The 25741-nt window shown below is 44.9% G+C and overlaps 1 protein-coding gene across 3 annotated transcripts in view; it reads right to left on the bottom strand.

Annotated features, from left to right (window-relative positions):
- Positions 1 to 765: 765 nt before the first annotated feature.
- LOC126995113 (zinc finger protein 236-like) overlaps positions 766 to 25741 on the bottom strand; it is a 37460-nt gene continuing 12484 nt past the window's right edge. For all 3 annotated transcript variants that reach the window (XM_050854393.1, XM_050854392.1, XM_050854391.1), the window contains 3 exons: positions 21891 to 24956; positions 16918 to 17077; positions 766 to 1418 (listed from right to left, as the gene is read on the bottom strand). In XM_050854393.1, the coding sequence (XP_050710350.1) occupies positions 1212 to 1418; positions 16918 to 17077; positions 21891 to 24271 (2748 nt within the window). In that variant the 5' untranslated portion in view covers positions 24272 to 24956 and the 3' untranslated portion in view covers positions 766 to 1211. The remainder of the gene's footprint in view (positions 1419 to 16917; positions 17078 to 21890; positions 24957 to 25741) is intronic.

Here is a 25741-nt window from a genome sequence, read left to right as displayed (position 1 = left end):
ACACCTATTATTCACTCAAGGGCGAGGGCGTCTGAGGGTGCCCTCTTCCTCACTGCTGCCAGATTTCACCTAGAATGCTCCAGTTGGACACCCATCGTCCCTCTCCTCAGTGCTCCTCTTAGTCTAGGGTGTTGTGTGCCGGTCTGGTTCTACTCAGTCTCGTAGCTTGGAGTTATGGCCAAGGCAATGCATGATTATGTTAACTCTTGAGTAGCCACTGCTGTGTGCCTGACCAGGGATGGCAAGTGACAAAATCTCCAAAATGAAATTTACGAATCCATGAATACCAGTCGCAGCACCATCTTCCGTGGAGCGCCGCGTCGGTCTGTGACGCCACACAGCGGGGCTTTAAGTCTTGCTGTAACCTTCTTGTTCCTTTCAGATATCACTAAAATAAACTTTTCTACTACATAGGTCATGCTATGCTCTACAGGTTAAGCTTGCTATTTTTTCGATAATTTTAAAAAATCCTCAAAATTTACACCCAGACATGGTTCTTTAATAGTGTGGTGATAGTGGTAGTAGTAGTAGTAGCAGTAGTACGTAGCAGTAGTAGTAGTAGTAATAGTAGCAGTGGGGTGGTGTTGTCGCAGAGGCAGCATCAGTGTTGTGGCAGCGGTGGTGGTGAGAGTGTGACGGAGGTTGAATCAAAACACGGACATAAGAAACAAATTCATTTACATTGTACAAAACTCTCTCTCTCTCTCTCTCTCTCTCTCTCTCTCTCTCTCTCTCTCTCATCAAGAATAACAATAATAATAAATTTTTCACACACACACACACACACACACACACACACACACATTTGAGAATCAATTAAATAGACAATTGTATAGAAGGAGGAGGAGGGGAGGAAGACATCCCCTACATAACCCCCCCCCCTCTCTCTCTCTCTCTCTCCAGTAGTAGTAGTAGTAGTAGTAGTAGAAGTAACATTGAGAAGAGGAGAAGAGGAGGAGGAGGAGGAGAAGAGGAACATAAGTAAGCGAGAGAGAGAGAGAGAGAGAGAGAGAGAGAGAGAGAGAGAGAGAGAGAGAGAGAGAGAGAGAGAGATTTATTATGATTTCTTCTTCCATCTCCTCTTGCTCTCCTTCTCTTCCTCCTCTCTCTTCCTTCTTCCTTCCTCCCTTCTTCTCCTCCTCTATTTTCTTCCTGTCCTTTCCCAGTGTTCTTCCCTTCCTCCTCCTCCTCCTCCTCCTCCTCCTCCTCCTCTAACTCGTACTGACCTGTTCTTCATGCAGCGGAACGGACAAGTTTGGAACAAGATATATTTCTGAACTTATCACATTACTTATGACCTCTTCCTCCCGCTCCTCCTCCTCCTCCTCTTGGCTTGGAGGGTTGCAGAGGAAGGGAGGTGGGGGAGGAGGAGGAGGAGGAGGTATTTGTTGCTGCCCTTCCTCCTCTTCTTGCTGTTTCTGTAATGGGAAATATTGTATTAGTTTTACAGGAAGGAGGAGGAGGATTTTTATGAGCGAAAGAAAAACTGTCTCCTTTACCTGATGACAGTAAACACATGAAATTGGGAATTGTACTTATGCCACATTGTCTAAATTTCTCCACCTATCAAGTCGACACAATCTTCCAAACACCTATCCCCTATTCTTCACCACTAAACATCCTTGGTCTATCCTTAACCCAGTAGCAGCGACAGGCCAAATGTGTGGCTTTACCGTGTAGCAGCGACGGGCCAAATTTGTGGCTTTACCGTGTAGCAGTGATGGGCCAAATTTGTGGCTTTACCGTGTAGCAGTGATGGGCCAAATTTGTGGCTTTACCGTGTAGCAGCGACGGGCCAAATTTGTGGCTTTACCATGTAGCAGTGACGGGCCAAATTTGTGGCTTTACCGTGTAGCAGCGACGGGCCAAATTTGTGGCTTTACCGCGTAGCAGTGATGGACCAAATTTGTGGCTTTACCGTGTAGCAGCGACAAGCCAAATTTGTGCCATGATTTAAACCCCCCAAAATAGATGATGCATAAACTGATCACAAATGCTTTGATATATATTATAAAATGGTTTGTGTGAGTGATGATTTTTTTTCATTTTTCTCGCTTAGAGGGACCATTAAGAAACATGATCCCCACTGCTACCGGGTTAACTCAAAATCTTTACTGGAAACTTCACATGTCCTCTCTCACTAAATCAGCTTCCTCGAGGTTGGGCGTTCTGTATCGTCTAAATGTGGTATTGGTACTCATGAACAGTTCTGTGGCTAATCTCTTTCTTAACCCATTAGCAGCAGGGATCATGTTTCTTAATGGTCCCTCTAAGCGAGAAAAATGAGAAAAAATCATCACTCACACGAACCATTTTATAATATATATCAAAGCATTTGTGATCAGTTTATGTATCATCTGTTTTTTTGGGTTCATATCATGGCACAAACTTGGCCCGTCGTTGCTACACGGTAAAGCCACAAATTTGGCCCGTCGCTGCTACACGGTAAAGCCACAAATTTGGCCCATCACTGCTACACGGTAAAGCCACAAATTTGGCCCGTCGCTGCTACACGGTAAAGCCACAAATTTGGCCCATCACTGCTACACGGTAAAGCCACAAATTTGGCCTGTCGCTGCTACACGGTGAAGCCACAAATTTGGCCCATCACTGCTACATGGTAAAGCCACAAATTTGGCCATCACTGCTACACGGTAAAGCCACAAATTTGGCCCGTCGCTGCTACACGGTAAAGCCACAAATTTGGCCGTCACTGCTACACGGTAAAGCCACAAATTTGGCCCATCGCTGCTGCTACGGTAAAGCCACAAATTTATCGCTGCTACGGTAAAGCCACAAATTTGGCCCGTCGCTGCTACACGGTAAAGCCACAAATTTGGCCCGTCGCTGCTACACGGTAAAGCCACAAATTTGGCCCATCGCTGATACACGGTATGGCGGGGAGGCGGTGGCTGAATGGATAGCATGACGGTGCCGTGTTCAGGACGACACGAGTTCAATCCCGCCCGGTGCCACCGAGCTGGGATTTTTCAGCCGCTGCCGAGTGGCTTAAAACTACCCACATGCTGTCCAGAAGACCGCCCATCAACCTGGACTCTAGATTCAAGGATTAAAGATGAGCTCCGGGAGGGCAGCATGAGCCAATGCAAGATGGCGCCACTATAAACACTCGCCTGCGCCAGAACGGGCTGGGCCGACCATCAGGCCCCACCGAAAAGATGCCTTGGGCTGACCATCAGGATCCACTGGGAAGAAGCCTACCGGCGCAATAGGCCACAATGTAAAAAAAAAAAAAAAAAATAAATAAATAAAAAATAAATAAATAAAAATAAATAAAATTTGGCCCGTCACTGCTACACGGTAAAGCCACAAATTTGGCCCGTCGCTGCTACACGGTTAATGCCATTCAAGTGCAGGGAGAGTAGGGTGCTGGTAAAGAGGCTGGTTAGTAAGAGAGTGGGTGAGGATTTGGGTCAGGAAATACCAGCGAAATACTGACACAAAAATCTTTTCTGAAAAGGTGAAAAGAGAAATGGGGGAGGAAAGAGTGACCTTTGTAGCATGAAGAGGAGAAATGGTTGCTTGTGAGAGGGAATGAAGAGATAAGGGAGGTGTTGAAGCAGCACTTTGAAACTGTAATGAATGAGAGTGTGGGAGGGAGAGCAGAAGTGACCAGTGTAGGAACCAAGATCAGTGTAGGGCGGCCAGATCCACAGGGGAGGGTGGAGAGAGGTGAGATAGAGGAGGCAATGAAGAAGTTAACAGTAGGAAAGGCCCCTGGAGCTGATGGCATAACATGGGAACAGGGTGAAGTGCCAGAGGATTGGAGAAAGGCTATTGTTGTGCCGCTGTACAAAGGGACAGGAAGCAGAGGTGATTGCAATAGTTACCGGGGAATAAGTCTACTCAGTGTGGCAGGAAAAGTGTATGGAAGGTTTTTAAAGGAGAGAATGAAGAAAATAACTGAGAAAAGTGTAGATGAGCAAGGGTTTTTTAGGAAAGGGAGGGGTTGTGCAGACCAAATGTTTGCACTCAAAATGTTAGTTGAAAAATACCTAGAGAAGGATAGGAAGCTGTTTGCTGCTTTCATGGATCTGGAAAAGACATATGACAGGGTTGACAGGAAGGGGTTGTGGGATGTTCTATGGATATATGGTGTGGGAGGGCATTTGGTGGAGGGAATCAGATCCTTCTATATGGATGTGAGTGCCTCTATACGCGTGAAGGGTGAGTTGAGTGAGAGTTTCGGTGTTGGTGTGAGTGTGAAACAGGGGTGTGTGATGTCACCATGGCTGTTTAATGTGTACATGGACGGTTGTATGAGAGAAATGAAAGCCAGAGTGGGGGAGCTTGGTCCAAGGCTGAAAGTGAGAGGTACGGAGGAGTCATTGGTGGCAGATGATGGTGTTGTTGGCAGAGAATGAGGGGATGCTGCAGAGGATAGTGGATGAGTTTGACAGGGTGTGTAGGAGGAGAAAGCTGAGAGTGAATGCTGGAAAGAGTAAGGTTATGGTATTTGAGAGGGCGAGAGAACAGGTCATTGATTTTGCAAAGCTGTACAGAGTTGGACCAGAGAGCAAAATGAAATACAGTGAAAGACTCAATACTCGAACGTCTTGGAAGTTGAACTTTTTGATACTTGAACGCAAAAGTTCGACTTGGTACTCGAAAAAATATCTGGTACTCGAATGTCCGCACATGTGGTTGTAAACAAAGGCTCCTGGTCTCTCCCTCCCCGCCGCCGCCAGTTGTCCCGCCACGGTCGTGAGAACAACAACATTCTCCTGCGTTCTGTCTGTGGTTTGTCATTTATAAACTTACAATGGCACCAAAGAGGCTTATTAGTGGTGAAAATAAGCTTAAAAGGAAGAATGTAGTGACGACCATTGAACGGAAAAAGGAGATTATTGATAAACACGAGTCAGGAGCAAGAATCACCGATCCTGCAGCTGAGTATTGTATGGCGAAATCTACAGTAGCCACCATACTGAAGAACAAGGAGGCCATTAAGGGAGCTGATGTGGCGATGGGTGTGAAAAAGCAACTTAAGCGACCTGCGGCAGTGGAAGAAATGGAAAAATTGTTGATGGTGTGGATAAACGAAAGGCAGATGGCTGGTGATTCTATGTCAGAGTGCATAACTTGTGCGAAGGCTAGGCGGCTCCATGGTGATCTTATTTGTGATACTACCTCTGACTCCAGTGAAGATTTTGAAGCTAGTAAGGGGTGGTTTGGGTATTTCAAGAAGAGAACTGGAATTCATTTTGCTGTGAGGCACGGCGAGGCCGCAAGTGCTGACAAAGTTGCCGCCGAGAAGTTTGTGCCTGAATTTAAGAAATTTGTGGATAAGGAGCGCTTAAGCCCACAACAGGTCTTTAATTGTGATGAGATAGGCCTGTTTTGGAAAAAACTACCAAACAGGACCTATATAACAAAGGAAGAGAAGTGTTTGCCAGGACACAAGACCGTGAAAGACAGGCTAACCCTGCTTCTGTGCGCCAATGCTAGCGGCGACTGCAAAATTAAACCGCTGCTGGTGTACCATTCGGAAAACCCCAGGCCACTCAAGAAGAACGGTGTGCAAAAGAGCAAACTCAGTGTGATGTGGAGGGCAAACAAGAAAGCCTGGACAACCAGGCAGTTCTTCACAGAGTGGTTTGTGGAGGTGTTTGCACCTGCAGTGAAGACATACCTAATAGAGAAGAATCTACCACTCAAGGGCCTCCTGTTGATGGACAATGCCCCTGCACACCCTCCAGGCGTGGAAGAAGAATTGGGTAAGGGGTATAAATTCATCGAAGTGATGTTCCTCCCCCCAACACCACGCCACTGATCCAACCCATGGACCAGAATGTCATCGCCAGCTTTAAGAAGCTGTACACAAAAGCACTTTTTGAGAGGTGCTTTGAGGTGACTTCTGAAACAGAGCTCACTCTGAGGGAGTTTTGGAAGAATCACTTCAATATCCTCCACTGCCTAAGGCTTATAGATAAAGCCTGGGGTCAAGTTTCTGTGAGGTCCTTGTAGTCTGCCTGGAAAAATCTGTGGCTGACCTGTGTGACAGCCAAGGATTTTGAGGGATTCAAGCCTTCAGTCCAGGAGTCTGCTGTGGTGGAGGACATTGTGTCTCTGGGGAGGGCCATAGGCATTGAGGTGGACAGTGATGATGTGGAGGAGATGGTGCAAGCACACTCTGAAGACCTCACCACTGACGAGCTGCGTCAACTTCACCAGGAACAGCTGCAGGAGGTAACTGAGGAGCTGTCTTCAGGGGAGGAGGAGGGGAACAGCAAGGAAAGAGTCTCCACTGCAGAGATCAAGAAATATTTGCATCAGTGGACAGAGTTGGGAAACTTTTTGGAGAGGTGCCACCCTGATATTGCTGCTGCACACAGAAACATAAACCAGTTTGATGAAAATTTGATGCAGCATTTGAGACATTTTGAAAAAAAGGCAAAGGCAGATCATATTAGACAGATTCTTGTTGAAAAAGGGATCTAGTGAGAGTGCAAGTGTTAGTGAGCCACAGCCCTCCACTAGTGGGTTCACAGGAATCACACCAGGAGACGAGTTACCAGACGGTGACTCGTCCTCTGACGAATAACCTCCCTCCTCCTCCCCACCCTTCTCCCCTCCTCTTCTACGTTATCCATCACCAGCCTTCACTTACGGTAAGTACAAATCAAAATTATAAAAAAATTTACATTGAAATTTTTGTAAACTTAAAGGTTTTACTAAGGTTAGAACGAATTACCTGATTTATGGGTATCGGTAGTCAAACTTTTTGATACTCGAACAGCCACTTGGAACGAATTAAGTTTGAGTATTGAGTCTCCACTGTATAAGATGAAGTTAGGGGAGAGAATGGAGGAAGAGACCGAGTTTAAATATTTAGGGAGAGTTTTATGTAAGCATGGAAGGTGAGGTGCAGGAAAGAGTAGTGAAGGGCAGACAGGTGGTGGGTGCTTTGTTATGAAAGGAAGAAGTGTGAGCATGGAGGTAAAGAGGGGAATAAGGAACAGTGTTATCCTGCCAACTCTGTCATATGTATCAGAGACGTGGACATGACTGCAGCACAGCAATCGAGAATACATGCAGTGGAAGTGAGTTTTATGAGGTGCATGTGGTGTGTCAGGATGGGATGGAGAAAGCCTGTATGAGAGGTTTGGTATGGGTGTGACAGTGAAAGGAGTGGAGTGTGGAGTGGTGGAGTGGGTGAACCGTGGTGCACTGAGATGGCTTGGACACGTGATGAGAATCAGGGGTGTATTTAGGACCTTGAAACACTGGAGGCTTAGCCCGGCTCAAAATGCTGGGTGGTTGGAGGCGAGAGAAGCGCAGAGTTTTTAGGGTAATTCTGAGGCCTCTGTGACATACATTTGGGCTAATTTATGTGTTACTGTATTTGGTAGTAACACTGAAAATATGGCAAGTGTGTCATAAAACTTTCAAGGTCATTATCAAATTATGGTAAAGCATAAGCACATTTAAGTGTTTAATTAAGACTGATGTATCATACATATAAATGTATTGTACCGACAACTTCATATTAAAAGTCATTCTCAGGTACGTTTACTGCAGGGAACAAGGGAATAAAAACTGATGAAAAGCAATTGGCCATTTTTACAATGTACTACAGTAAAATAAGGAACATCTGAGTAAGTGGGCATCAAATAATTAGCAATCGGAAACTACCAGTTTTCACAAATTCATGTTTTTTTTTATTAAATGTTTTCTGTTACCAAGGAGATTGAAAACTACAACTCAGCACTATTACACTTAGCTCTTATAATCATAATGGCAGGACATCACTCATGCAGGAGACTGCATAATGCATATGGAAAATAAATATAACTAAATCCTTTAACACAAACATAATTTCCTAATGTATATGCCTTACTTTAGGGGAGTTGATGGTGAAACACCTCACCTAGGAAAAGAAGATAAAAAAAGTTTCTGCCTCTAGTCATATAATAGATGTAGGGTGAGGTGGACACAACCTGTACTACTAGTGGGAAAATATTAATTAAAAATCTGTATTTGCCCTGACAGGCAAAGACAAAGAGTGCATAATACTCCTCAGGAAATGGGCTTCCTCTTTGAGTATCTGTTGAGCTTCCCCAGAGAATATTTTTTCTCCATAGGAAGGTTTTATTTATTTTTTTCAATTGCTGTACGGCCTGTGACCAGGGGGTCACGGCTCATACACGAGGTGTTCACGGTCCGTACAATTTTATAAATAAATTTCTTAAAAATCTGGCTTTGCACCAAGACTCAAACCCAAATGCCTAAAGTGATCCTTAGGCTGTGGGCTTCCTTTGAGGTATCAGTTTAGATTGTTTGGACTTCCAATTCTGCAAGTCATGACAGTGTTTTAACTTGTAATTTTTAGGTGGTTTTCTATGCTTGTCAATTGTAACCAGGCTTTACAAAAACATTTTGCGTCCACAGCTCAACTACCCACATGTTTTTTTACGGGATCCCCACGAACACAAAAACTCAGCACAACAATATCTTTCCATGCAAATATCTTTTCAATATGATTATATTCACCATGGAAACCTTAACCAGCAAAGTTAAGGCATATTCACAATCACCATACACTATACCAGTGTTTCTTAAACTTTTTTGTGCAGCGGACCCCTTTTATTAAAATTACTCATGTAGCGGACCCTTTATTATTATAATTTTCCTCTTGAGTTTGAAAGTGTTTGCAGGTCATAATATACTGAAATTACAACTGAATTATTTATTACTGGCTTATCTTCAAAATAAATGTTTATATTTTGCTTAACATAATTTCCACAACATTGATAATTTTGCATACAATTTTTCATGAACTTAACAGCAACGCTTCCTCGTCATAATATACTGAAATTACAACTGAAATTACAACTGTCATAAACATCCAGATGATTTTCTTACCTACAAAGAGGAGCACAAGCAACTGCCGTGTGTTCCTCACAGCAGCCTAACGTCAACTGATATGTGGCGGGCGGCCGCACCACCGGGCATCAGTCAGTACAATGTTGCCAAATCATAAACACCACTGCCTTCTATAAAGTTGTTTTTTTGTGTGTGTCTTTTTCGGAATTTCGTTGAGGATTTCACCCCAAGGGAGGAAGGCGGCATTACTTAAATTACTTCCATCCCAATGTGACTTAGCCACTGTAAATAGCCATCAGGATTTGGTGCTACAAAAATAGGAGTTTATGACGTTTTGGCCGAAAATTTGACTGAAATCGATATTAAAAATTATCCTGCGGACCCCTTGGAACATTCCACGGACCCCTGGGGGTCCGCGGACCACACTTTAAGAAACACTGCACTATACTATGAGGCGAGAAAATTGCATCAGACAACTCGAAAAATAAAAAACTCGCCTAGCATTTTCAGGCGTGAGGCTTGCGGCACAAGATGGCTGCATCAGCTGTTGGTGTCCCATTTTCTTTCTTCTGTAAGAAGTGAGACTTTCCTCGATGTTTTGCTTCGACAAAATGGCCTTTGTACGTCTCATGACTGCGTACGAGTTATGTCCACCTCACCCTATTGTTTATCCCATTGTCGGAGCCTATGTAGTTATATCACGATAATATAAATTATGTAGAATGTCGGGTTTCATCTCCTGCGGCCTACTTCTCTAATACTTCCTGCAGGCTGTAAGTTTATTTAATACAGGGTTAAAGACGTATTAAAAGCTTCTTTTACTGTTATACAGTACTGTCTCCAAGTTTGCGATAAATAGGTCAACACTGCAGGTCGCAAACGTTGAAATCGCAAACTTTGAACCATTATTCTTATGGGGAAAACTGAAAACCGTCAACATCTTTCGCTTGGCCAACCATCCGGGCCCCCAAAATTTGATTTCTATTGAAAACTGATATTGCGATATGTCCCGAAAGGAAAAGAAAAGGCTGCTAAAACTGGGTTTTTTCACACCTTGTTGTGGTCCTTGACTCCCATTCTTGCTTTTACCCACCCCCTGGGCCTTTCCATTGGCTGCGGGAAGCATTGTGAGTGGGATCCCTGACCACACGCTGGGCTTGAGCAGCTGACGGGCGGCTGATGATGGTGATGGTGATGTTGAGTGTCAGCGGCGTGGCGTTTAAAAAGAAGAGATGGAAGAAAAGAAAAGTGTCCTGTGCAACATGTGGTAAATAAAAATTGGCAAACTGAGAACCCAAACCCAAAATAACTACTGCCACACACACACACACACACACACACACACACACACGGGCCCCGATAAAAATACCGTTCAGGTCGTGCTGATGTAAATGCCACGCCGCCAACACTCAACATCACCATCACCAGCCGCCTGTCAGCTGCTCAAACCCAGCGCGCGGTTGGGGCTGCTCGCACACATGCGCCTGGCTGCCCGAATCCCACTCACCTTGCTTCCTGCGGCCAATGGAAAGGCCCAGGGGTGGGTAAGAGCGAGAATGGGAGTCAAGGACCACAACAATGTGTGAAAAAAATGGTTTTAGCAGCCTTTTCCTTTTCCTTTTGGGTCATATTGCAATTTCAGTTTTCGATAAAAATCTAATTTTTTTGGTCCCTATCGCAAACTCGGTGAATCGCAAACTTGAAACTCACAATCCTGGAGACAGTGCTGTACTTTTAACTTTTTTTTAAATCAACGAAGTTTGATCTCGCGTAATTGCCACGTAATGACCACAGTTTTTTGTCTACAACAAAATATCAATAAAAAGAGACAAGACACTAGATAATAACTGGATCCTTTGGAAATCGGAAAAATTACGGTCTCTCGTTCCACTTCGAACTGCTGAATGCTGGAGCAATTCAGTGCAGTGTGCGCATTTCCCGTCATTATATAGTATACATAACTATAGTCGATCGACTCTAATTTGAGCCCTGTGGCTTGGCCCGGGGAACCCCTCATTGTTTACACATCTAGCGATGACCTGCGCGTGGAGATCTGTCTCACTGTTAGTCTGTACGTAATCTGTTTACGGAAAAAAAAAAAAAAAAAATATATATATATATATATATATATATATATATATATATATATATATATATATATATATATATATATATATATATATATATATATATATATATATACACAGTACCCTCTCGAGTTTCGTGCTTGCTTCATTCCGAAAGTATGGCACTAAACTCGAGGATCGCTAAACTCTTAGTATTGAAATACATGAAAAAGCGCTTATTGGTTCTGGCCCGTGGAAAAAAATACTTTTTTTTTCGACTTGACTCCCTTGTTATCACAATTTTTTTTTACTTTACTCTCTTAATTGTTATCTCAAAATATGTACCTTGGTAATAGGCAGAAAATGTGAAGTGAGACCAAGTTGTTCTGAAGCCGCAGTTGAAGGCGGCTGCCTTACAATTGGCAGGCAGTTCTGAATACACGCTTGTGATCCACGTGGTGTCGTCTGCTAATGTAAGGGTGGTTACTCGCGGTCACCCGTGGGACAGTTGGACAAACCTATAGCTTCTGGTAGTTTTCTGTGTGTTATGGTATAATCTGCTAACTCTTTCTGTTATATAACATCAAATCACTAACATCATGATTGACTTTTCAATGCCTAGTGAACGTAAACTGTCGCCGCAATCGCAAACTAGCTCGCAGAGAGGTTCAACTTGCTTGCTGCTTCCATATTTCCCTCACCGCTCACAAAGACCACAAGCGGACAAAAAAGAACAAATCCAGGCAAATTAACACTTTTAATGCTGTGTATTCCCACAGCACGCATGTGTGGTGGACAGCAGAATGACAAATTTCAGCGGGAAGATATTTCTTGCAACACCGGCCAGTGTATAGTGGACCTTCTTCTTCTTTTGACCTGTAATGCTTTGTATCGCTTCTTAGGTCCTCCTTCTCCACACTTTTATACTTCACAACATGCACTTAGGGCCGCTTTCAGAGTCATTTTGTTTGTATTGATCGTTAGCAATGGCGGCGATCGCTGCTAAAGTATTTCCACGTGAAACTGGCCGATGGGTAGTGATGTGATGTGATGGTGTCGGAGGTATTGCCTTTACAACGGCACCTCGTGGCGGCTGCGGGGTTAGCCTCGTCCCGCACCTTACCACACACTCTCAACACCTGTCGCTTTCTATGCAGCCGCCACTACACCATAGCGTCAATCGCCGCCATTGGTAACGATCAAAACAAACAGTGACTGTGAAAGCGGCCCTTATTTACTTCACAGTGTGCACTAATACACTTCACCCTGAACTTTGGTGTTTTCTGTTCTTTTCTTTCCCTGATTTTGGTTTTCTATGCCCTTTTCCTATTTTCCACTGTTACTTTTCACCGTCGCTGCCATGCATTACAGGTCAGAAGAAGAAGAAGAAGAGGAAAACATCACTGGGAGATCTACAATTTCCATAGACTCGAGAAAAAAGATTTTTGGACTGTGGTTCCCCAGCACGGGGTGTTCTCTTATCTTGTTAATCAAGTAGTAAGCAAAGCAGCTCTGCCAGTCCATTTTACGAGTCTACTGGTGGGCCATCTTCCACTGCTCCTCACTCCTCAGCCACTGCCGTCGTCTGTTTGTTTACATGCAGCCATGAGGTACCCACGTACCCACACTCGTACTCACAACCATTTTCCATTCATACGGACAACCAACAACTCGCTCCGGGTTGGGCATACGGGCAACTCCGGTTGCCCATAGCCCCAATGGTTGGACACCGCCTTTTCAGGCAGCACACATGACGCTGACGGTAGGTAGACGTGACCTGTACATGTCAAAGGAGCACGAAACTCGTGGCGGTAATGCGCGAAAGTCATGATGGTAAGAATTTAGGACTAAGCGCTAAACTCGAGGATCACGAAACTCGAGAGGGTACTGTATATATATACATATATATTGGTCAGCATGCCTGCCTACCACTCTAGGCTGGTCAATAAGTGGGTACCTGGGGGCACCTGGGGAAGGTAAACTATGGTAATCCTGGATATCACACTGGCCAGTGTCCCGGGGTGACTGGTTCTTACCCACCACAGGCTCAAAGGGCCATCGGATCGGAGATGAGCAGCGCCGCCACGGGCAGATATAGCAGATGCACCACCTGTACCCTTGCTTACCTTCACCTCACCTGACCATAACCCCTCACCCCTCACAGGGAGGGCCTCGCCCCCACCTAAACTCCCCCCACTTGCTATAGACTAAGCTGCACCTCAAAACCTGCCCACCTGTATGGAAGCTGGACACTCAGTAACCTTAGGTGGAGCACTGTGGTTATGCAGAAACTGATTCTTGATCACTATAGTCTATCGATTTTAACTTGAGCCCTTGTGCGCAACTCAGTCGTTGTCTTTCCCTCTAATCCCAAGCCTTTCATAACACCATGCAGTCGTATTATGACTATATATATAATCCATAAATAGATAACGTACAGACTAACAGTGAGACAGATCACCATGCACAGGTCATCGCTAGATCTGTAAAGAATGGCGGCTTCCCCGGCCCAAGCCACAGGGCTCAAGTTAGAGTCAATGGACTATAATGTAATATCTTCCAGCGCAGGCAAAGTGTCGACATAGCACCCGGCGCACCCACCCGCCATCCTGAGGCTGATTCATATTCTTCCGCCTCTCCCCTCCACTACAGAACACAGCGCTGTGATTGGTTGAATTATCAAGGATTATTATTAATTGGCACATACAGAAACAAAGCTTCTTCTCTCCCTCTTTTCCTCTCTGATATATCCCGTTAGGTCAAGATGGCGGTTGGCACTTAATTCAAATACAGGTAACTCTCAATTTACGTGAGTTTGGATTACGCGTTTTTTAAATAACGTGGGGTCCAAAATCCAAATAAATGTTTAATTTACACGTTTTTTCACTTATACGCAATATTTTATGGAGTGGCCACCAGATGTCTCATGCAACTGGACTCACATGGCGCCGCGGCCACACAGCTGAGCTCAGTTCTTCCTGCGTGCCAATTGAACAATACAGTACCCACGTTGCCACGCTACTCAACAACAACAACACCCTCGCTGCTGTGCTACCATGAGGGGAAGGGCAGCCAGAGGAGGAACCATGAGAGAGAGAGGAGTCAGAATGATACAGTAGGCAATAAAGGTACAAACCTACCTCCTGTTTGATTTACATTGTTTTTGATTTACGCGACCTCTTCAAAGACACAATACTCACGTAAATCGAAAGTTACCTGTATTAAAAAAAAAGCAACATGATAGTGTGTTGTATGTGCACAAGGTACTTCATATATAGTGTTGTATTATAAGACATTTCATCCCCCAAGAACACACATTTGATAAGGCTTTCGTAGGAGTTGTAGGCATTTCCAGTTGTTGTTTTATGACCCTGGTGGTAGTGTGACCCTTCCTCTGTACCGTGAACCTATGAAACACACATTTGACAAGGCTTTCGTAGGAGTTGTAGGCATTTCCAGTTGTTGTTTTATGACCCTGGCGGTAGTGTGACCCTTCCTCTGTACCGTGAACCTATGAAACACACATTTGACAAGGCTTTCGTAAGAGTTGTAGGCATTTCCAGTTGTTGTTTTATGACCCTGGCGGTAGTGTGACCCTTCCTCTGTACCGTGAACCTATGAAACGCACATTTGACAAGGCTTTCGTAGGAGTTGTAGGCATTTCCAGTTGTTGTTTTATGACCCTGGCGGTAGTGTGACCCTTCCTCTGTACCGTGAACCTGAAGAAACACTCATTAGAACCCGACTGACCCCTCTTTGACCTTTAGAAATAGCTGATGTGAGAAGGGAGTGTCTTTCAATACCGACCAACCATAGTACCACGATGTCCTTACAAAATCTGGCTGGTTTAAGATTGCCTTAACCCCTTGACTGCAGATTTCCTACCAGAAGACATCACCAAGCTACAGGAGTGGAGCAACAAGTGGCTGCTACAATTACAATGAAGAAAAATGTAAAGTCCTGCACCTAGGGAGGGGAAATCCAGCATACCAATACCACATGGGAAACACCCCACTATTCACCACAGAGGCAGAGAAAGACCAGGGAGTGTATGTTACCAGGCTACCAGTGAAGGGATATCCAGCATACTAATACCACATGGGAAACACTCCACTATCCACCACAGAGGCAGAGAAAGACCTGGGAGTGTATGTTACCAGGCTACCAGTGAAGGGATATCCAGCACACCAATACCACATGGGAAACACTCCACTATCCACCACAGAGGCAGAGAAAGACCTGGGAGTGTATGTTACCAGGCTATCAGTGAAGGGATATCCAGCACACCAATACCACATGGGAAACACTCCACTATCCACCACAGAGGCAGAGAAAGACCTGGGAGTGTATGTTACCAGGCTATCAGTGAAGGGATATCCAGCACACCAATACCACATGGGAAACACTCCACTATCCACCACAGAGGCAGAGAAAGACCTGGGAGTGTATGTTACCAGGCTACCAGTGAAGGGATATCCAGCATACTAATACCACATGGGAAACACTCCACTTTTCACCACAGAGGCAGAGAAAGACCTGGGAGTGTGTGTTACCAGGCTACCAGTGAAGGGATAGCCAGCACACCAATACCACATGGGAAACACTCCACTATCCACCACAGAGGTAGAGAAAGACTTGGGAGTGTATGTTACCAGGCTACCAGTGAAGGGATATCCAGCATACTAATACCACATGGGAAACACTCCACTATCCACCACAGAGGTAGAGAAAGACTTGGGAGTGTATGTTACCAGGCTACCAGTGAAGGGATATCCAGCATACTAATACCACATGGGAAACACTCCATTATCCACCACAGAGGTAGAGAAAGACTTGGGAGTGTATGTTACCAGGCTACCAGTGAAGGGATATCCAGCACACCAATACCACATGGGAAACACTCCACTATTCACCACAGAGGCAGAGAAAGACCTGGGAGTGTGTGTTACCAGGCTACCAGTGAAGGGATATCCAGCACACCAATACCACATGGGAAACACTCCACTATTCACCACAGAGGCAGAGAAAGACCTGGGAGTGTGTGTTACCAGGCTACCAGTGAAGGGATATCCAGCACACCAATACCACATGGGAAACACTCCACTATTCACCACAGAGGCAGAGAAAGACATGGGACTATAATGTTACCAGGCTACCAGCAAAAGTCAAATCCATGCCAATCGTAGCGGACGGGTTAAGAAACGGGATCCCCGCAGCTACTGGGTTAAGGATGATGGTACTGCTAAAACTATGGTGACCCCTTTCTTTTCAAGCACCAACCAGCATGATCTTGGTCTTGGTTCAAGCCGCGACTGGACTACTGACAACATTGCACAACCCTGCGTGGCTAATGGCTCCACTGGACACAGGGCGGCCCGACTCTGGAGGTGGGGAAGCCCGCTGTAGGTGTTTCAGATTTTAGAGCAGTGAGACATTTGTAATTCAATGTTTTTCAATCTCAGACCGGCAAGATTTTCGCCGGGTAGTTGGGCTTCCAAATACCCCGAGCCTGATAGTCAAGGTGTTACCGTACCACTTTCTACAACATCTGGCAAGTCTGTGATGAAACTGGGAGTAACAGAAGATTGGATAGAGGCAGGAGGATGTGAATAGTGTGGATAGAAAGAGGAAAGACAGAGCTTGAAGTGGATGAAAGGAAGAGAAGCTACAATAAGTGCAAAGTGGAGAAAAGTGGATCTGTATTTACGGAATTAAAAAGCAAAAACAGCCACAGAACTGCCAGGAAATGATACTACTATGTTTGCTAAATCCGGCAAATGTTCTTATAGAGGTTATTGAGGACATTGGCCAACAGAGGGAAGCTTATAGGAGGAGGAGGAGGAGAAGGAGAAAAGAAGAAGTGGAGGAGGAGAAGAAGAGAAGGAGGAAGAGGAAGAAAAAAGAAGAAAAAGAAGAAGAAAAAGAAAAAAATCAAGAAAAATCGACAAAAAAACAAAAAACAAAACAAAACAAAAAAATCACAACCACAAAAACGTGTTCCAACCTGTTCGTGCTTGGTCTCCATGTGCAGCTCCTCTAACTTCTGATGTGCGTCCCTGTGTGCGCGTAGGATGTGTGTGCGCAGTTCTCCCTTCCACGAGTACGTCTTGGGGCAATACACACACGTGTGAGTCTCGGTGGAGTGAGTCTTGTTGCGATGGTACCTGGAAAGGCATTATTATTATTATTATTATTATTATTATTATTATTATTATTAGTAGTAGTAGTAGTAGTAGTAGTAGTAGTAGCAGTAGTAGTAGTAGTAGTAGTAGTAGTAGTCATAGCTGGGCGATATCGCGATAAGTTATCGCGATACTTTATCACTGATAACAAAATCAGGTTATCGGCCATCCGCTACCTATTTAAATATATATCGGTATCTTCGTTACTTTTGTAACCAAACTAGCGATAATCGCTACTTTTTTCCGCCTCTCAGAAAAAAAAACTTTGTCTCCCTACTGCGCATGTGTGGTCTGATGAAAAACACTGGGGTATGAAATATCTTCGGTGAAGAGATTTCATACTTAGATCATCAACATTAAAACACTAGGTTATTTTTTTGTTCCTCAAAAATCAATATATCAAAGAGAAAAATCATTTAACTTTGCCCCCAAAATTATTATTCACTGCCTCAAATTTAATATTCCATATTTGTTTGTGAGCATGTCATTGTATTGACGGCACCCGGTGTTGTGTTATTTGGTGTCCCATCGTCAACACGTAATGGTCTCTCGTGAGCTGTGAATGCTCAGACCTGTACAGTCTCACAAAGCTTTTTAACACATTAAGAGTTGCTGGAAAGCTGAATCAGACATACAGTACCACCATCCTCGCTGTTTCTAGAACGACACTCTGTACATACAAATACAACTCGTACAGATCGAGCGTCGGTCTAGAAACAGCGAGGATGGTGGTAGTGTATGTCTGATTCAGCCTTCCAGCAACTCTTAATTACGGTTAAAATGCTTTGTGAGACTGTACAGGTCTACGCTTGCTGGTTTGAGCATGCGCAGTTCACGAGAGACCAGTGTTTGTAAACAAAAGCACCAGCTTTTGACGGCAGGGACGCCAAATAACACAACACCGGTTCAGGCGTTTCTAGTATTACCGTCCATAGGTACGTGTCAACGTGTGGTTTTCATGTTTTGTAGGTTTTCTAAAATACAGTAAAACCCCGATTATCCGAAATGGAAGGGGGGAAGCCTCTTTCGGATAAGCCGATTTTTCGGATAATCCGGATTTATGGCCGCCATTTTGATCGCCGCCAGTTTGATCGTCGGCATTGTGGCGTTGCGACTGCCGCCGACTGACGATGTAAACAATGAAACCAAACAAACACACGCTACGCTAAACAAAGTAGTACGCTTAAAACATGTGATGTAAATGTTTTATTGTATGTTTGTCTGTGTGTCTCCTTGTCTGGACCAGTGTATGTTGATACTTGTGAGCGTTGCAGATCTGAATTGTGAATGTTGCAGAGTGCGATTGTGAATGGTTGTGCAAGCTTGCAAGTGTGACCTTGATGCATCGTGCAGGTGGAGACACAGTATGATGACTCATATTATCGCGCAACTCGTATGTTGGAAGGGGAATGTGGCATGGAGTGGAGAGGGGAGTCGTGTTTGTGTCGTTGTCTTGAGAGTGCGGTGTGAGAGTAGTGCAGTAGTTTGTTCGTTCGCGCACCTCGTCCTTGCTGGAAGCGAAGGTGCGGACGTGGTGTTGTTGAGAGTTTGTTTAATGTTTTTTGTCTAATACATTGATCTATTCGTTACAAGCTATTTCGGCAATACGTATTAGAAAGCATATTCATTTTAACTGTTCTTATCAATTTTAAATGTGTTAATATAGTACATATGTAGTTACTTTTATTTATTTTTGATGTTTTATAACGTTTTAGTATAGAAAAAAAAAATTAATTGCATTATCCAGATCAATTTCGGATAATCCGGTTTTTCGGATAATCCGCTTTCGGATAATCGGGGTTTTACTGTACAGATAATGAAAATTTGAATTCATCAATGTTTTTCTATCTGAAATATCAATATAGTATTGTTTTTGCCTATCGGACTTATCGCTAGCTAGTATCGGAATTGTGGATTTATATCAGTATCGGTTATCGGTTATCACCAATATTTGTCTCCAGTTAACGAATAGCGGTTATCACCGATAAGGTTTTTCATTATCAGTTATCGGTTATCGGGAATAAGGTTTTCTGTTATCGTGCCCAGCCATGGTAGTAGTAGTAGTAGTAGTAGTAGTGGTGGTGGTAGTAATGAATATGAAAGAATAATAATGTGAAGAGTAAATATCTTGAGAGAGAGAGAGAGAGAGAGAGAGAGAGAGAGAGAGAGAGAGAGAGAGAGAATTCAGAATCAATGAATCTCTCTCTCTCTCTCTCCCTTGTATGCAGGTACAGTGGCTTTGCATCCTAAGCAAGGCTGTGCTGGGCCTCTCATGTCCAACATTATATTTTTGGGACAAGTATTTTTTTTTAATGATCATAACAGGTTTAAAACGTCCGCTCAACAAACCCTGACCAAAAAGTGGCCCAGAAATCCGCAGAGATTTTTGTACCAGGTCAAAAAATCCTCCTTGGCACTTGTTGCTCTCAGCCAATCAGCTGGAAGTACAGCGCTTGGCCACTCACAGTGTCCACTATTTTCTTCTCTGATTCCAGATGCTTAACTCTTTAAGTATTTGATGCCCCGTGCGGGGAATAGTACACAAGCGCCAACCCCTTAGAAATTGAGGTAATGCAATCCCACGGTCTCTCAGGCAAGAATCTTTCTCATGCTTGTGGTGGAAGATGAGAAACTCCAGTAACAATAAGGCTGGAGAGACACACACACACACACACACACACACACATGGCCCGGTAGCTCAGTGGATAGAGCGTCTGCCTCACAATCAGAAGGCTCAGGGTTCGATTCCCTGGCCGGGTGAAGATAAGTTGGGTTTATCTTCTTTCACGTGTAGCCCCTGTTCACCTAGCAGTGAGTAGGTACGTGACGTCAGGCAAGGAGTTGTGACCTCGTTGTGGCGGTGTGTTGTGTGTGAGTGGTCTCAGTCCTCCCCAGAGATTGGTACTATGAGCTCTGTGCTCTTCCGTAGGGGAACGGCTGGCTGTCTCGAAAGAGACGCGCAGCAGACCAAGAGGTGAATTACACACACACACACACACACACACACATAATTTTTTTCCTCAACTTGGTTATCCTGTATTTCCACAAGCCTAGCAGCCTACACAAGCATCACTAGGCCTCACATGTGACTGTACGTAATTTATAACATGCGCCAAGTGCCTTCCGCTTCTCTTGGCGTCGTCCCCAGCCACTGTGAGTGTGTGGAGTGTGGTGAGGCAGGTAACCATCCATTCTCGTCCCGTCTGTTTATTTCCTGCACAAGACACATGTATGGTGGCACTCTGCATTATTGGTCTGTTATGGGAGTATTGAAGAAGTTTTCTGAACCCAAACCATCTTTCTTTCTCTCTTTTTTCTTTCCATAATTCTCTCGCCCACTACCTTATGCCCCTCTCTCTCTCTCTCTCTCTCTCTCTCTCTCTCTCTCTCTCTCTCTCTCTAGTGATGGCCAATGTGTTGATGATGCAGAGCCGCAGCCTCCCACTAGTAAAGGTGCTGTTCCAAGGGTGTTTTATTCAAAAAGACAAAAAAATTTACCAACTGCTTCCAAAGTCAGCAATCATACCTATAAATTTTGATGCATTTTCTGTCACTGTAAAAAAATGGCGCATATATATATATCATCCTCCGCAAGAAATCACCATCATCTTGCCTATAACTCTGAACGTGACTTCCGGGACTTTATTCAACGGTGCTTCGGGAACATTCTCCGCGCAGGTTTCTATAAAAACAGCGCTCGAGTATCACTGCCCGCGCGGACCCTCATATCATACCACGCAAACTGACTACAAATGAATGATTCTTTCTATAAAAAATCACGTGACAAAAAATGACATGGACAATTAAAACGAGCGTAACTAAAAGTCGCTGCTCCGCTGATAACTGTAAACAGACAAGAATGTTTGCCACACACACAGAAGCAGCTTAATTATGAACCCGTCGTGGACATTTCATTGAAGACAGATAAATTTAAAGAGCGATTCATGAATAAGCAAACTGAATAAAATCAAAGGAATCAAACAACTCCGAACAAGAAAATATCGTCACCCTCGTAAAACAATCGCCAAAGTCCTTTTTCAGAGATTTCCAAGTTTTTGTCAACATCAGCTTTTCAACATGACGCCCAACGTTGCCAGATTGTCGTACTCAGCCGGTTATATTTCCCGACTTCCTACCCAAAAACTGTCTTCTGGGCTCCAGTAACGAAACTCATTTATAGTTATCGTTAAAAAGAGTTAGATCCTGATGTTTCTTGGCAATAGTTAGACGTCAGAAACCGGTAAATACTACGCTCTGAGTACGATGATCTGGCAACAGTGATGACGCCCATTTTAGTATCGTTGCCATGGTCAGTCAGGGTTTGAGAGTTCTAGAATTGGCCTTTTCATTTCTGCCTAAATCCGAACAAGAATTACAAGACTTAGCGAATTAGTGAACCCATTGAGGCAGCAGCTCGACCATCACCTTCACCACCACTAACACATGCAGCCACCTAGCGAGTGTTGCAGATGGGGACTTGGATAGACACATGTTCGGCCACCGCCAGGCTTAACTGCACCCTGGATGACTGCCTGATAGTTGCCGGATTCTAGATTTTGTCTCGATAATCTGATATCTGAGAAACTGAGTACTGTGTGTGGCTCAGAAGTTCTCCGTTTTATTTTTCCTGTAGGCCTGTTTGCTTGCTTAATGCTGATCTCTCTCTCTCTCTCTCTCTCTCTCTCTCTCTCTCTCTCTCTTTTCTTTCCATAATTCTTTCACCCACTGCCTTATGCCTCTCTCTCTCTCTCTCTCTCTCTCTCTCTCTCTCTCTCTCTCTCTCTCTCTCTCTCACCTCAGTGCATCAGATGTGGTGAAGGCGTGTGCGCATAAACTGCATGTGTAACTTTTGCGCACACAGTGGTAAAGGTTTACATGCCTCATCAGGTCACTGCGCACATGGAACTTCTGGTCACAATACGCACACAGGATGGTCTTCTGTGTGTGTATTCTGCGCACATGTACACTTAAGGACGACGCCAGCATGCTCTTTCCACAATACACACACGTGACTGTTTTCCGCTGGGTCATGTGCGCTTTTGTCTGGCTTGGTGTTCCTATGTGCGCACTTTCTTGTGGTGTGTGTGCGGTGTTGTGTGGGTCCATGTGCGTTTTTTCCGGGTTCATGTATGCACTTTCTGGATCTGTGTGCGTATTTTCCGGGTTCATGTATGCATTTTGTGGGTCTGTGTGCGTATTTTCTGAGTTCATGTATGCATTTTGTGGCCCTGTGTGCATTTTTTCGGGGCTCATGTAGACGTTTTGTGGGCCCGTGTGCGTATTTTCAGGGCTCATGTACGTATTTTGTTGGTCCGTGTGCGTTTTTTCGGGACTCATGTACGTATTTTGTTGGTCTGTGTGTGTTTCCATTGGGTTCATGCACGTGTTTGGGTCCTCCATGTACGCATAGGTTTCTGTGTGCGCTTCCTGGCCCATGTATGCATTTTGGGAGTCCATACGTGCACATGTGACTGTTTTTTCCAAGTCTGTGTGTGAATTCCTTCTCTCCTCCTGTGTGTGTGTGCGTGTGTGCGCCAAGAACTCTTTCCTCGTGTGCGTCAGTTCCCCGCAAAACGCACACAGGAACTGAGGTTGTGTGCGTTCATGTGCGTTTTTCTCTTGCTCGTTTTTTCCATGTACGTTTTTTCCGTGTGGGTGAAATCTGTGTGCGTGTATTTTGAGGGCTGGGAGCGAGGCCACATGTAGACCACAGAGCGCGCACACGAGCTCATGTGCACTTTTTCGTGTGTACATGAAGTGTGTATCCATGTGCGCGTGGAGCTCATACTTGTATACAAATTTCTCCCCGCAGTGCGTACACATGTGCGTTTTTTTTGCCTTGTGTGTACTTTTCCGGTGGCAGGCGTGCTTGTGTGCGTTCAGCTCCCGGCGCGTCTTGAAGGCCGTGTGCGCATTGCAAAACGTACATGGGAACGCACACGAGTCGCTGCGTCCTTTCCGTCTCATGTGCGCGGCAATCATGTGCATCCGTGTGCGCTTTGAATCCGTGAACGTCTTGTTACATACATGACACACATTTGAAGGGGGAGCGGAGGCGGAAGGTGTCGTTGAGTTAGGACCACTTCCACTACTACTGCCGCTGAGAGGATAGTTAGGGATGGTCAGAAATGCCGCATCTTCATTCTTCACAACCACAATCACTTGACTATCCCTGGAACCACTACTACCACTACTGTTGCTCTGAGGCTTTGGTTGAATTGGTCTGAGCAGCGACAGCAGTTGAGTGGCAGTTCTCGCAGTAGTAGCAGTAGTAGTAGTGGTGGCAGGGGTAGTAGTAGTAGTAGCGGGTAGCAGTGGTTTACGGTGTAGCCTCGGCAGTGGTAGTTGAGGCAGTGGTATGGGGAGTGGTAGGAGTTCAGATTTCATAACAGTAGCAGTGGTAGTAGTAGTTGTAGTGGAAGTAGCATCCATATTCTCGACCTTAACACCGGCAGTAGTAGTGGTAGTAGTAGTAGTTGAAGTAGTAGTAGTAGCAGTAGTAGTAGTGGGTATGTTATGGTCTCTCCTCAAATGACTCTTAAGAATACTGTCGGTTAGGAACTTTCTCCGGCAATAAGAACAGCAATATGGCTTCCTGGGTCTTCCTCCTTTCTTCCTAACAGCAGCGGTCGTGGAAGTGGTGGTCATAGGAGTGCTCGCAGGAGGCTTCCGTTTCCCTCTCCGCGACCCGCCCACGGCTAGCATACCCACGTCAAGGGGAGTCACAACGCAAGTAGAGGAAGGTGTGAGATTTACCAGCTTCAGAGGATTTGATTTTAAGCGAGACTTCAGTTTGCCTCTTAGCTCACAGAACGCGTGGAGTCTGGCATCTATATCATGTACCAGGTTAAGACAGCCCTCGCACAGTGTTAGGACCTCACTCGCAACGCCTATGCTGCCCCCTAACACCATCCCTAGCAACTGTGGGTATGTGTGGGCAGTGGTGGGCGTGGTAGCAGCTGTTAGGTTGGTGGGTTTGGAGTCGGTTCCACAAATGAGACAGTTTGCGGAGGTTTTGGTGGTGTGGTGGGGATGCTGCGCCGCTGTTGTTGGTGGTGTTGAGAAGATGGCAGCTGTGGTGGTGGTGGTTGTGTTGTGCTTCTGTGGTGTAGTAGTAGTAGTAGTAGTAGTAGTAGTGGTAGTTGTGGTAGTAGTATTAGTAGTAGTGTTTTCCATTTTGATCCCCTCACTCTCTCTTTCTCTCTCTTTCAATGACGCTGTCTCCGCCTGTTTTCTGTTTTTCCTTCTCCCTTTTTTTTACTTTCTCTTTCTCTCTTTCTCTGTACGACTCATTTCTCTCTTTCACGATATTTTTACTGTCCTTGTCTTTCTTTTTCTTCCTTGATATTTCTTCTTCCTTCCTTCCTCTGCTTCTTCCTTCCTTCCTCTCCTTCTTCCTTTCTTCCTTCCTTCCTCTCCTTCTTCCTTTCTTCCTTCCTTCCTCTGTTTCTTCCTTCCTTCCTCTCCTTCTTCCTTTCTTCCTTCCTTCCTCTCCTTCTTCCTTTCTTCCTTCCTTCCTCTGTTTCTTCCTTCCTTCCTCTCCTTCTTCCTTTCTTCCTTCCTTCCTCTCCTTCTTCCTTTCTTCCTTCCTTCCTCTGTTTCTTCCTTCCTTCCTCTCCTTCTTCCTTTCTTCCTTCCTTCCTCTCCTTCTTCCTTTCTTCCTCTCCTTCTTCCTTTCTTTCTTCCTTCCTTCCTCTGCTTCTTCCTTCCTTCCTCTCCTTCTTCCTTTCTTCCTTCCTTCCTCTGCTTCTTCCTTCCTTCCTCTCCTTCTTCCTTTCTTCCTTCCTTCCTCTCCTTCTTCCTTTCTTCCTCTGTTTCTTCCTTCCTTCCTTCCTTCCTTCCTTCCTCTTCTTCTTCAGCTCTGAAAAACAACAAAAATGACAATAAAAATGACGAGAGAGAAAGAGAAGGAAAATAAAGTGAAAGAATAAAAAACAAAACAATAACAACAATAATAATAATAAGAGAGAGAGAGAGAGAAAGAGAGAGAGAGAGAGAGAGAGAGAGAGAGAGAGAGAGAGAGAGAGAGAGAACAACTAGTGGGTGTAATTCTAAACTTTCCCCAAGCTGGTACCCACAAACCCCAAACAACATTCAAAATACCCGCGCTGTGTGGCTGCCTATGTTTGCCTTCCGCACCCCATCCACAGCGTCCTCACCCCCCAATAAACTGATTCACCAGCACCCCGCCTCGCCTCTCTCTCTCTCTCTCTCTCTCTCTCTCTCTCTCTTGAGGGGATCTTCGGGTACCACCAAGGCATGCAAGAAAATATAAGATTTCTTGTAGCGTCGTAACCTACTGCAGCAGGGGCTTCGTGGTGCAGTGGTTAGCACACTCGGCTCACAACCGAGAGAGCCCAGGTTCGATTCCCAGGCGGAGTGGAAAAATTTGGGCGGCTTTTCCGATACCCTACGCCCTTGTCCACCCAGCAGTGAATGGGTACCAGGTATTAATCGCGGGTTGTGTCCCGTCTCCTGGGATCTGTTCCCTTCTCCTATAATTCCTTCCCCTTGTGTCTCTCTCTGGCATATGACCACAGATGTTACGCCGACTAAACCAAACTTTCCAACTTTCTACCAACTGCAGCAGCCCATAACATCATCACTCTGCCCCATGACTCCACAACCCGGCCAGAATATGGGTTT

The sequence above is a fragment of the Eriocheir sinensis genome, unplaced genomic scaffold (assembly GCF_024679095.1).
Source record: "Eriocheir sinensis breed Jianghai 21 unplaced genomic scaffold, ASM2467909v1 Scaffold989, whole genome shotgun sequence".
NCBI lineage: Eukaryota > Metazoa > Arthropoda > Malacostraca > Decapoda > Varunidae > Eriocheir > Eriocheir sinensis.
This window is presented reverse-complemented; position numbering and strand designations above follow the sequence as displayed.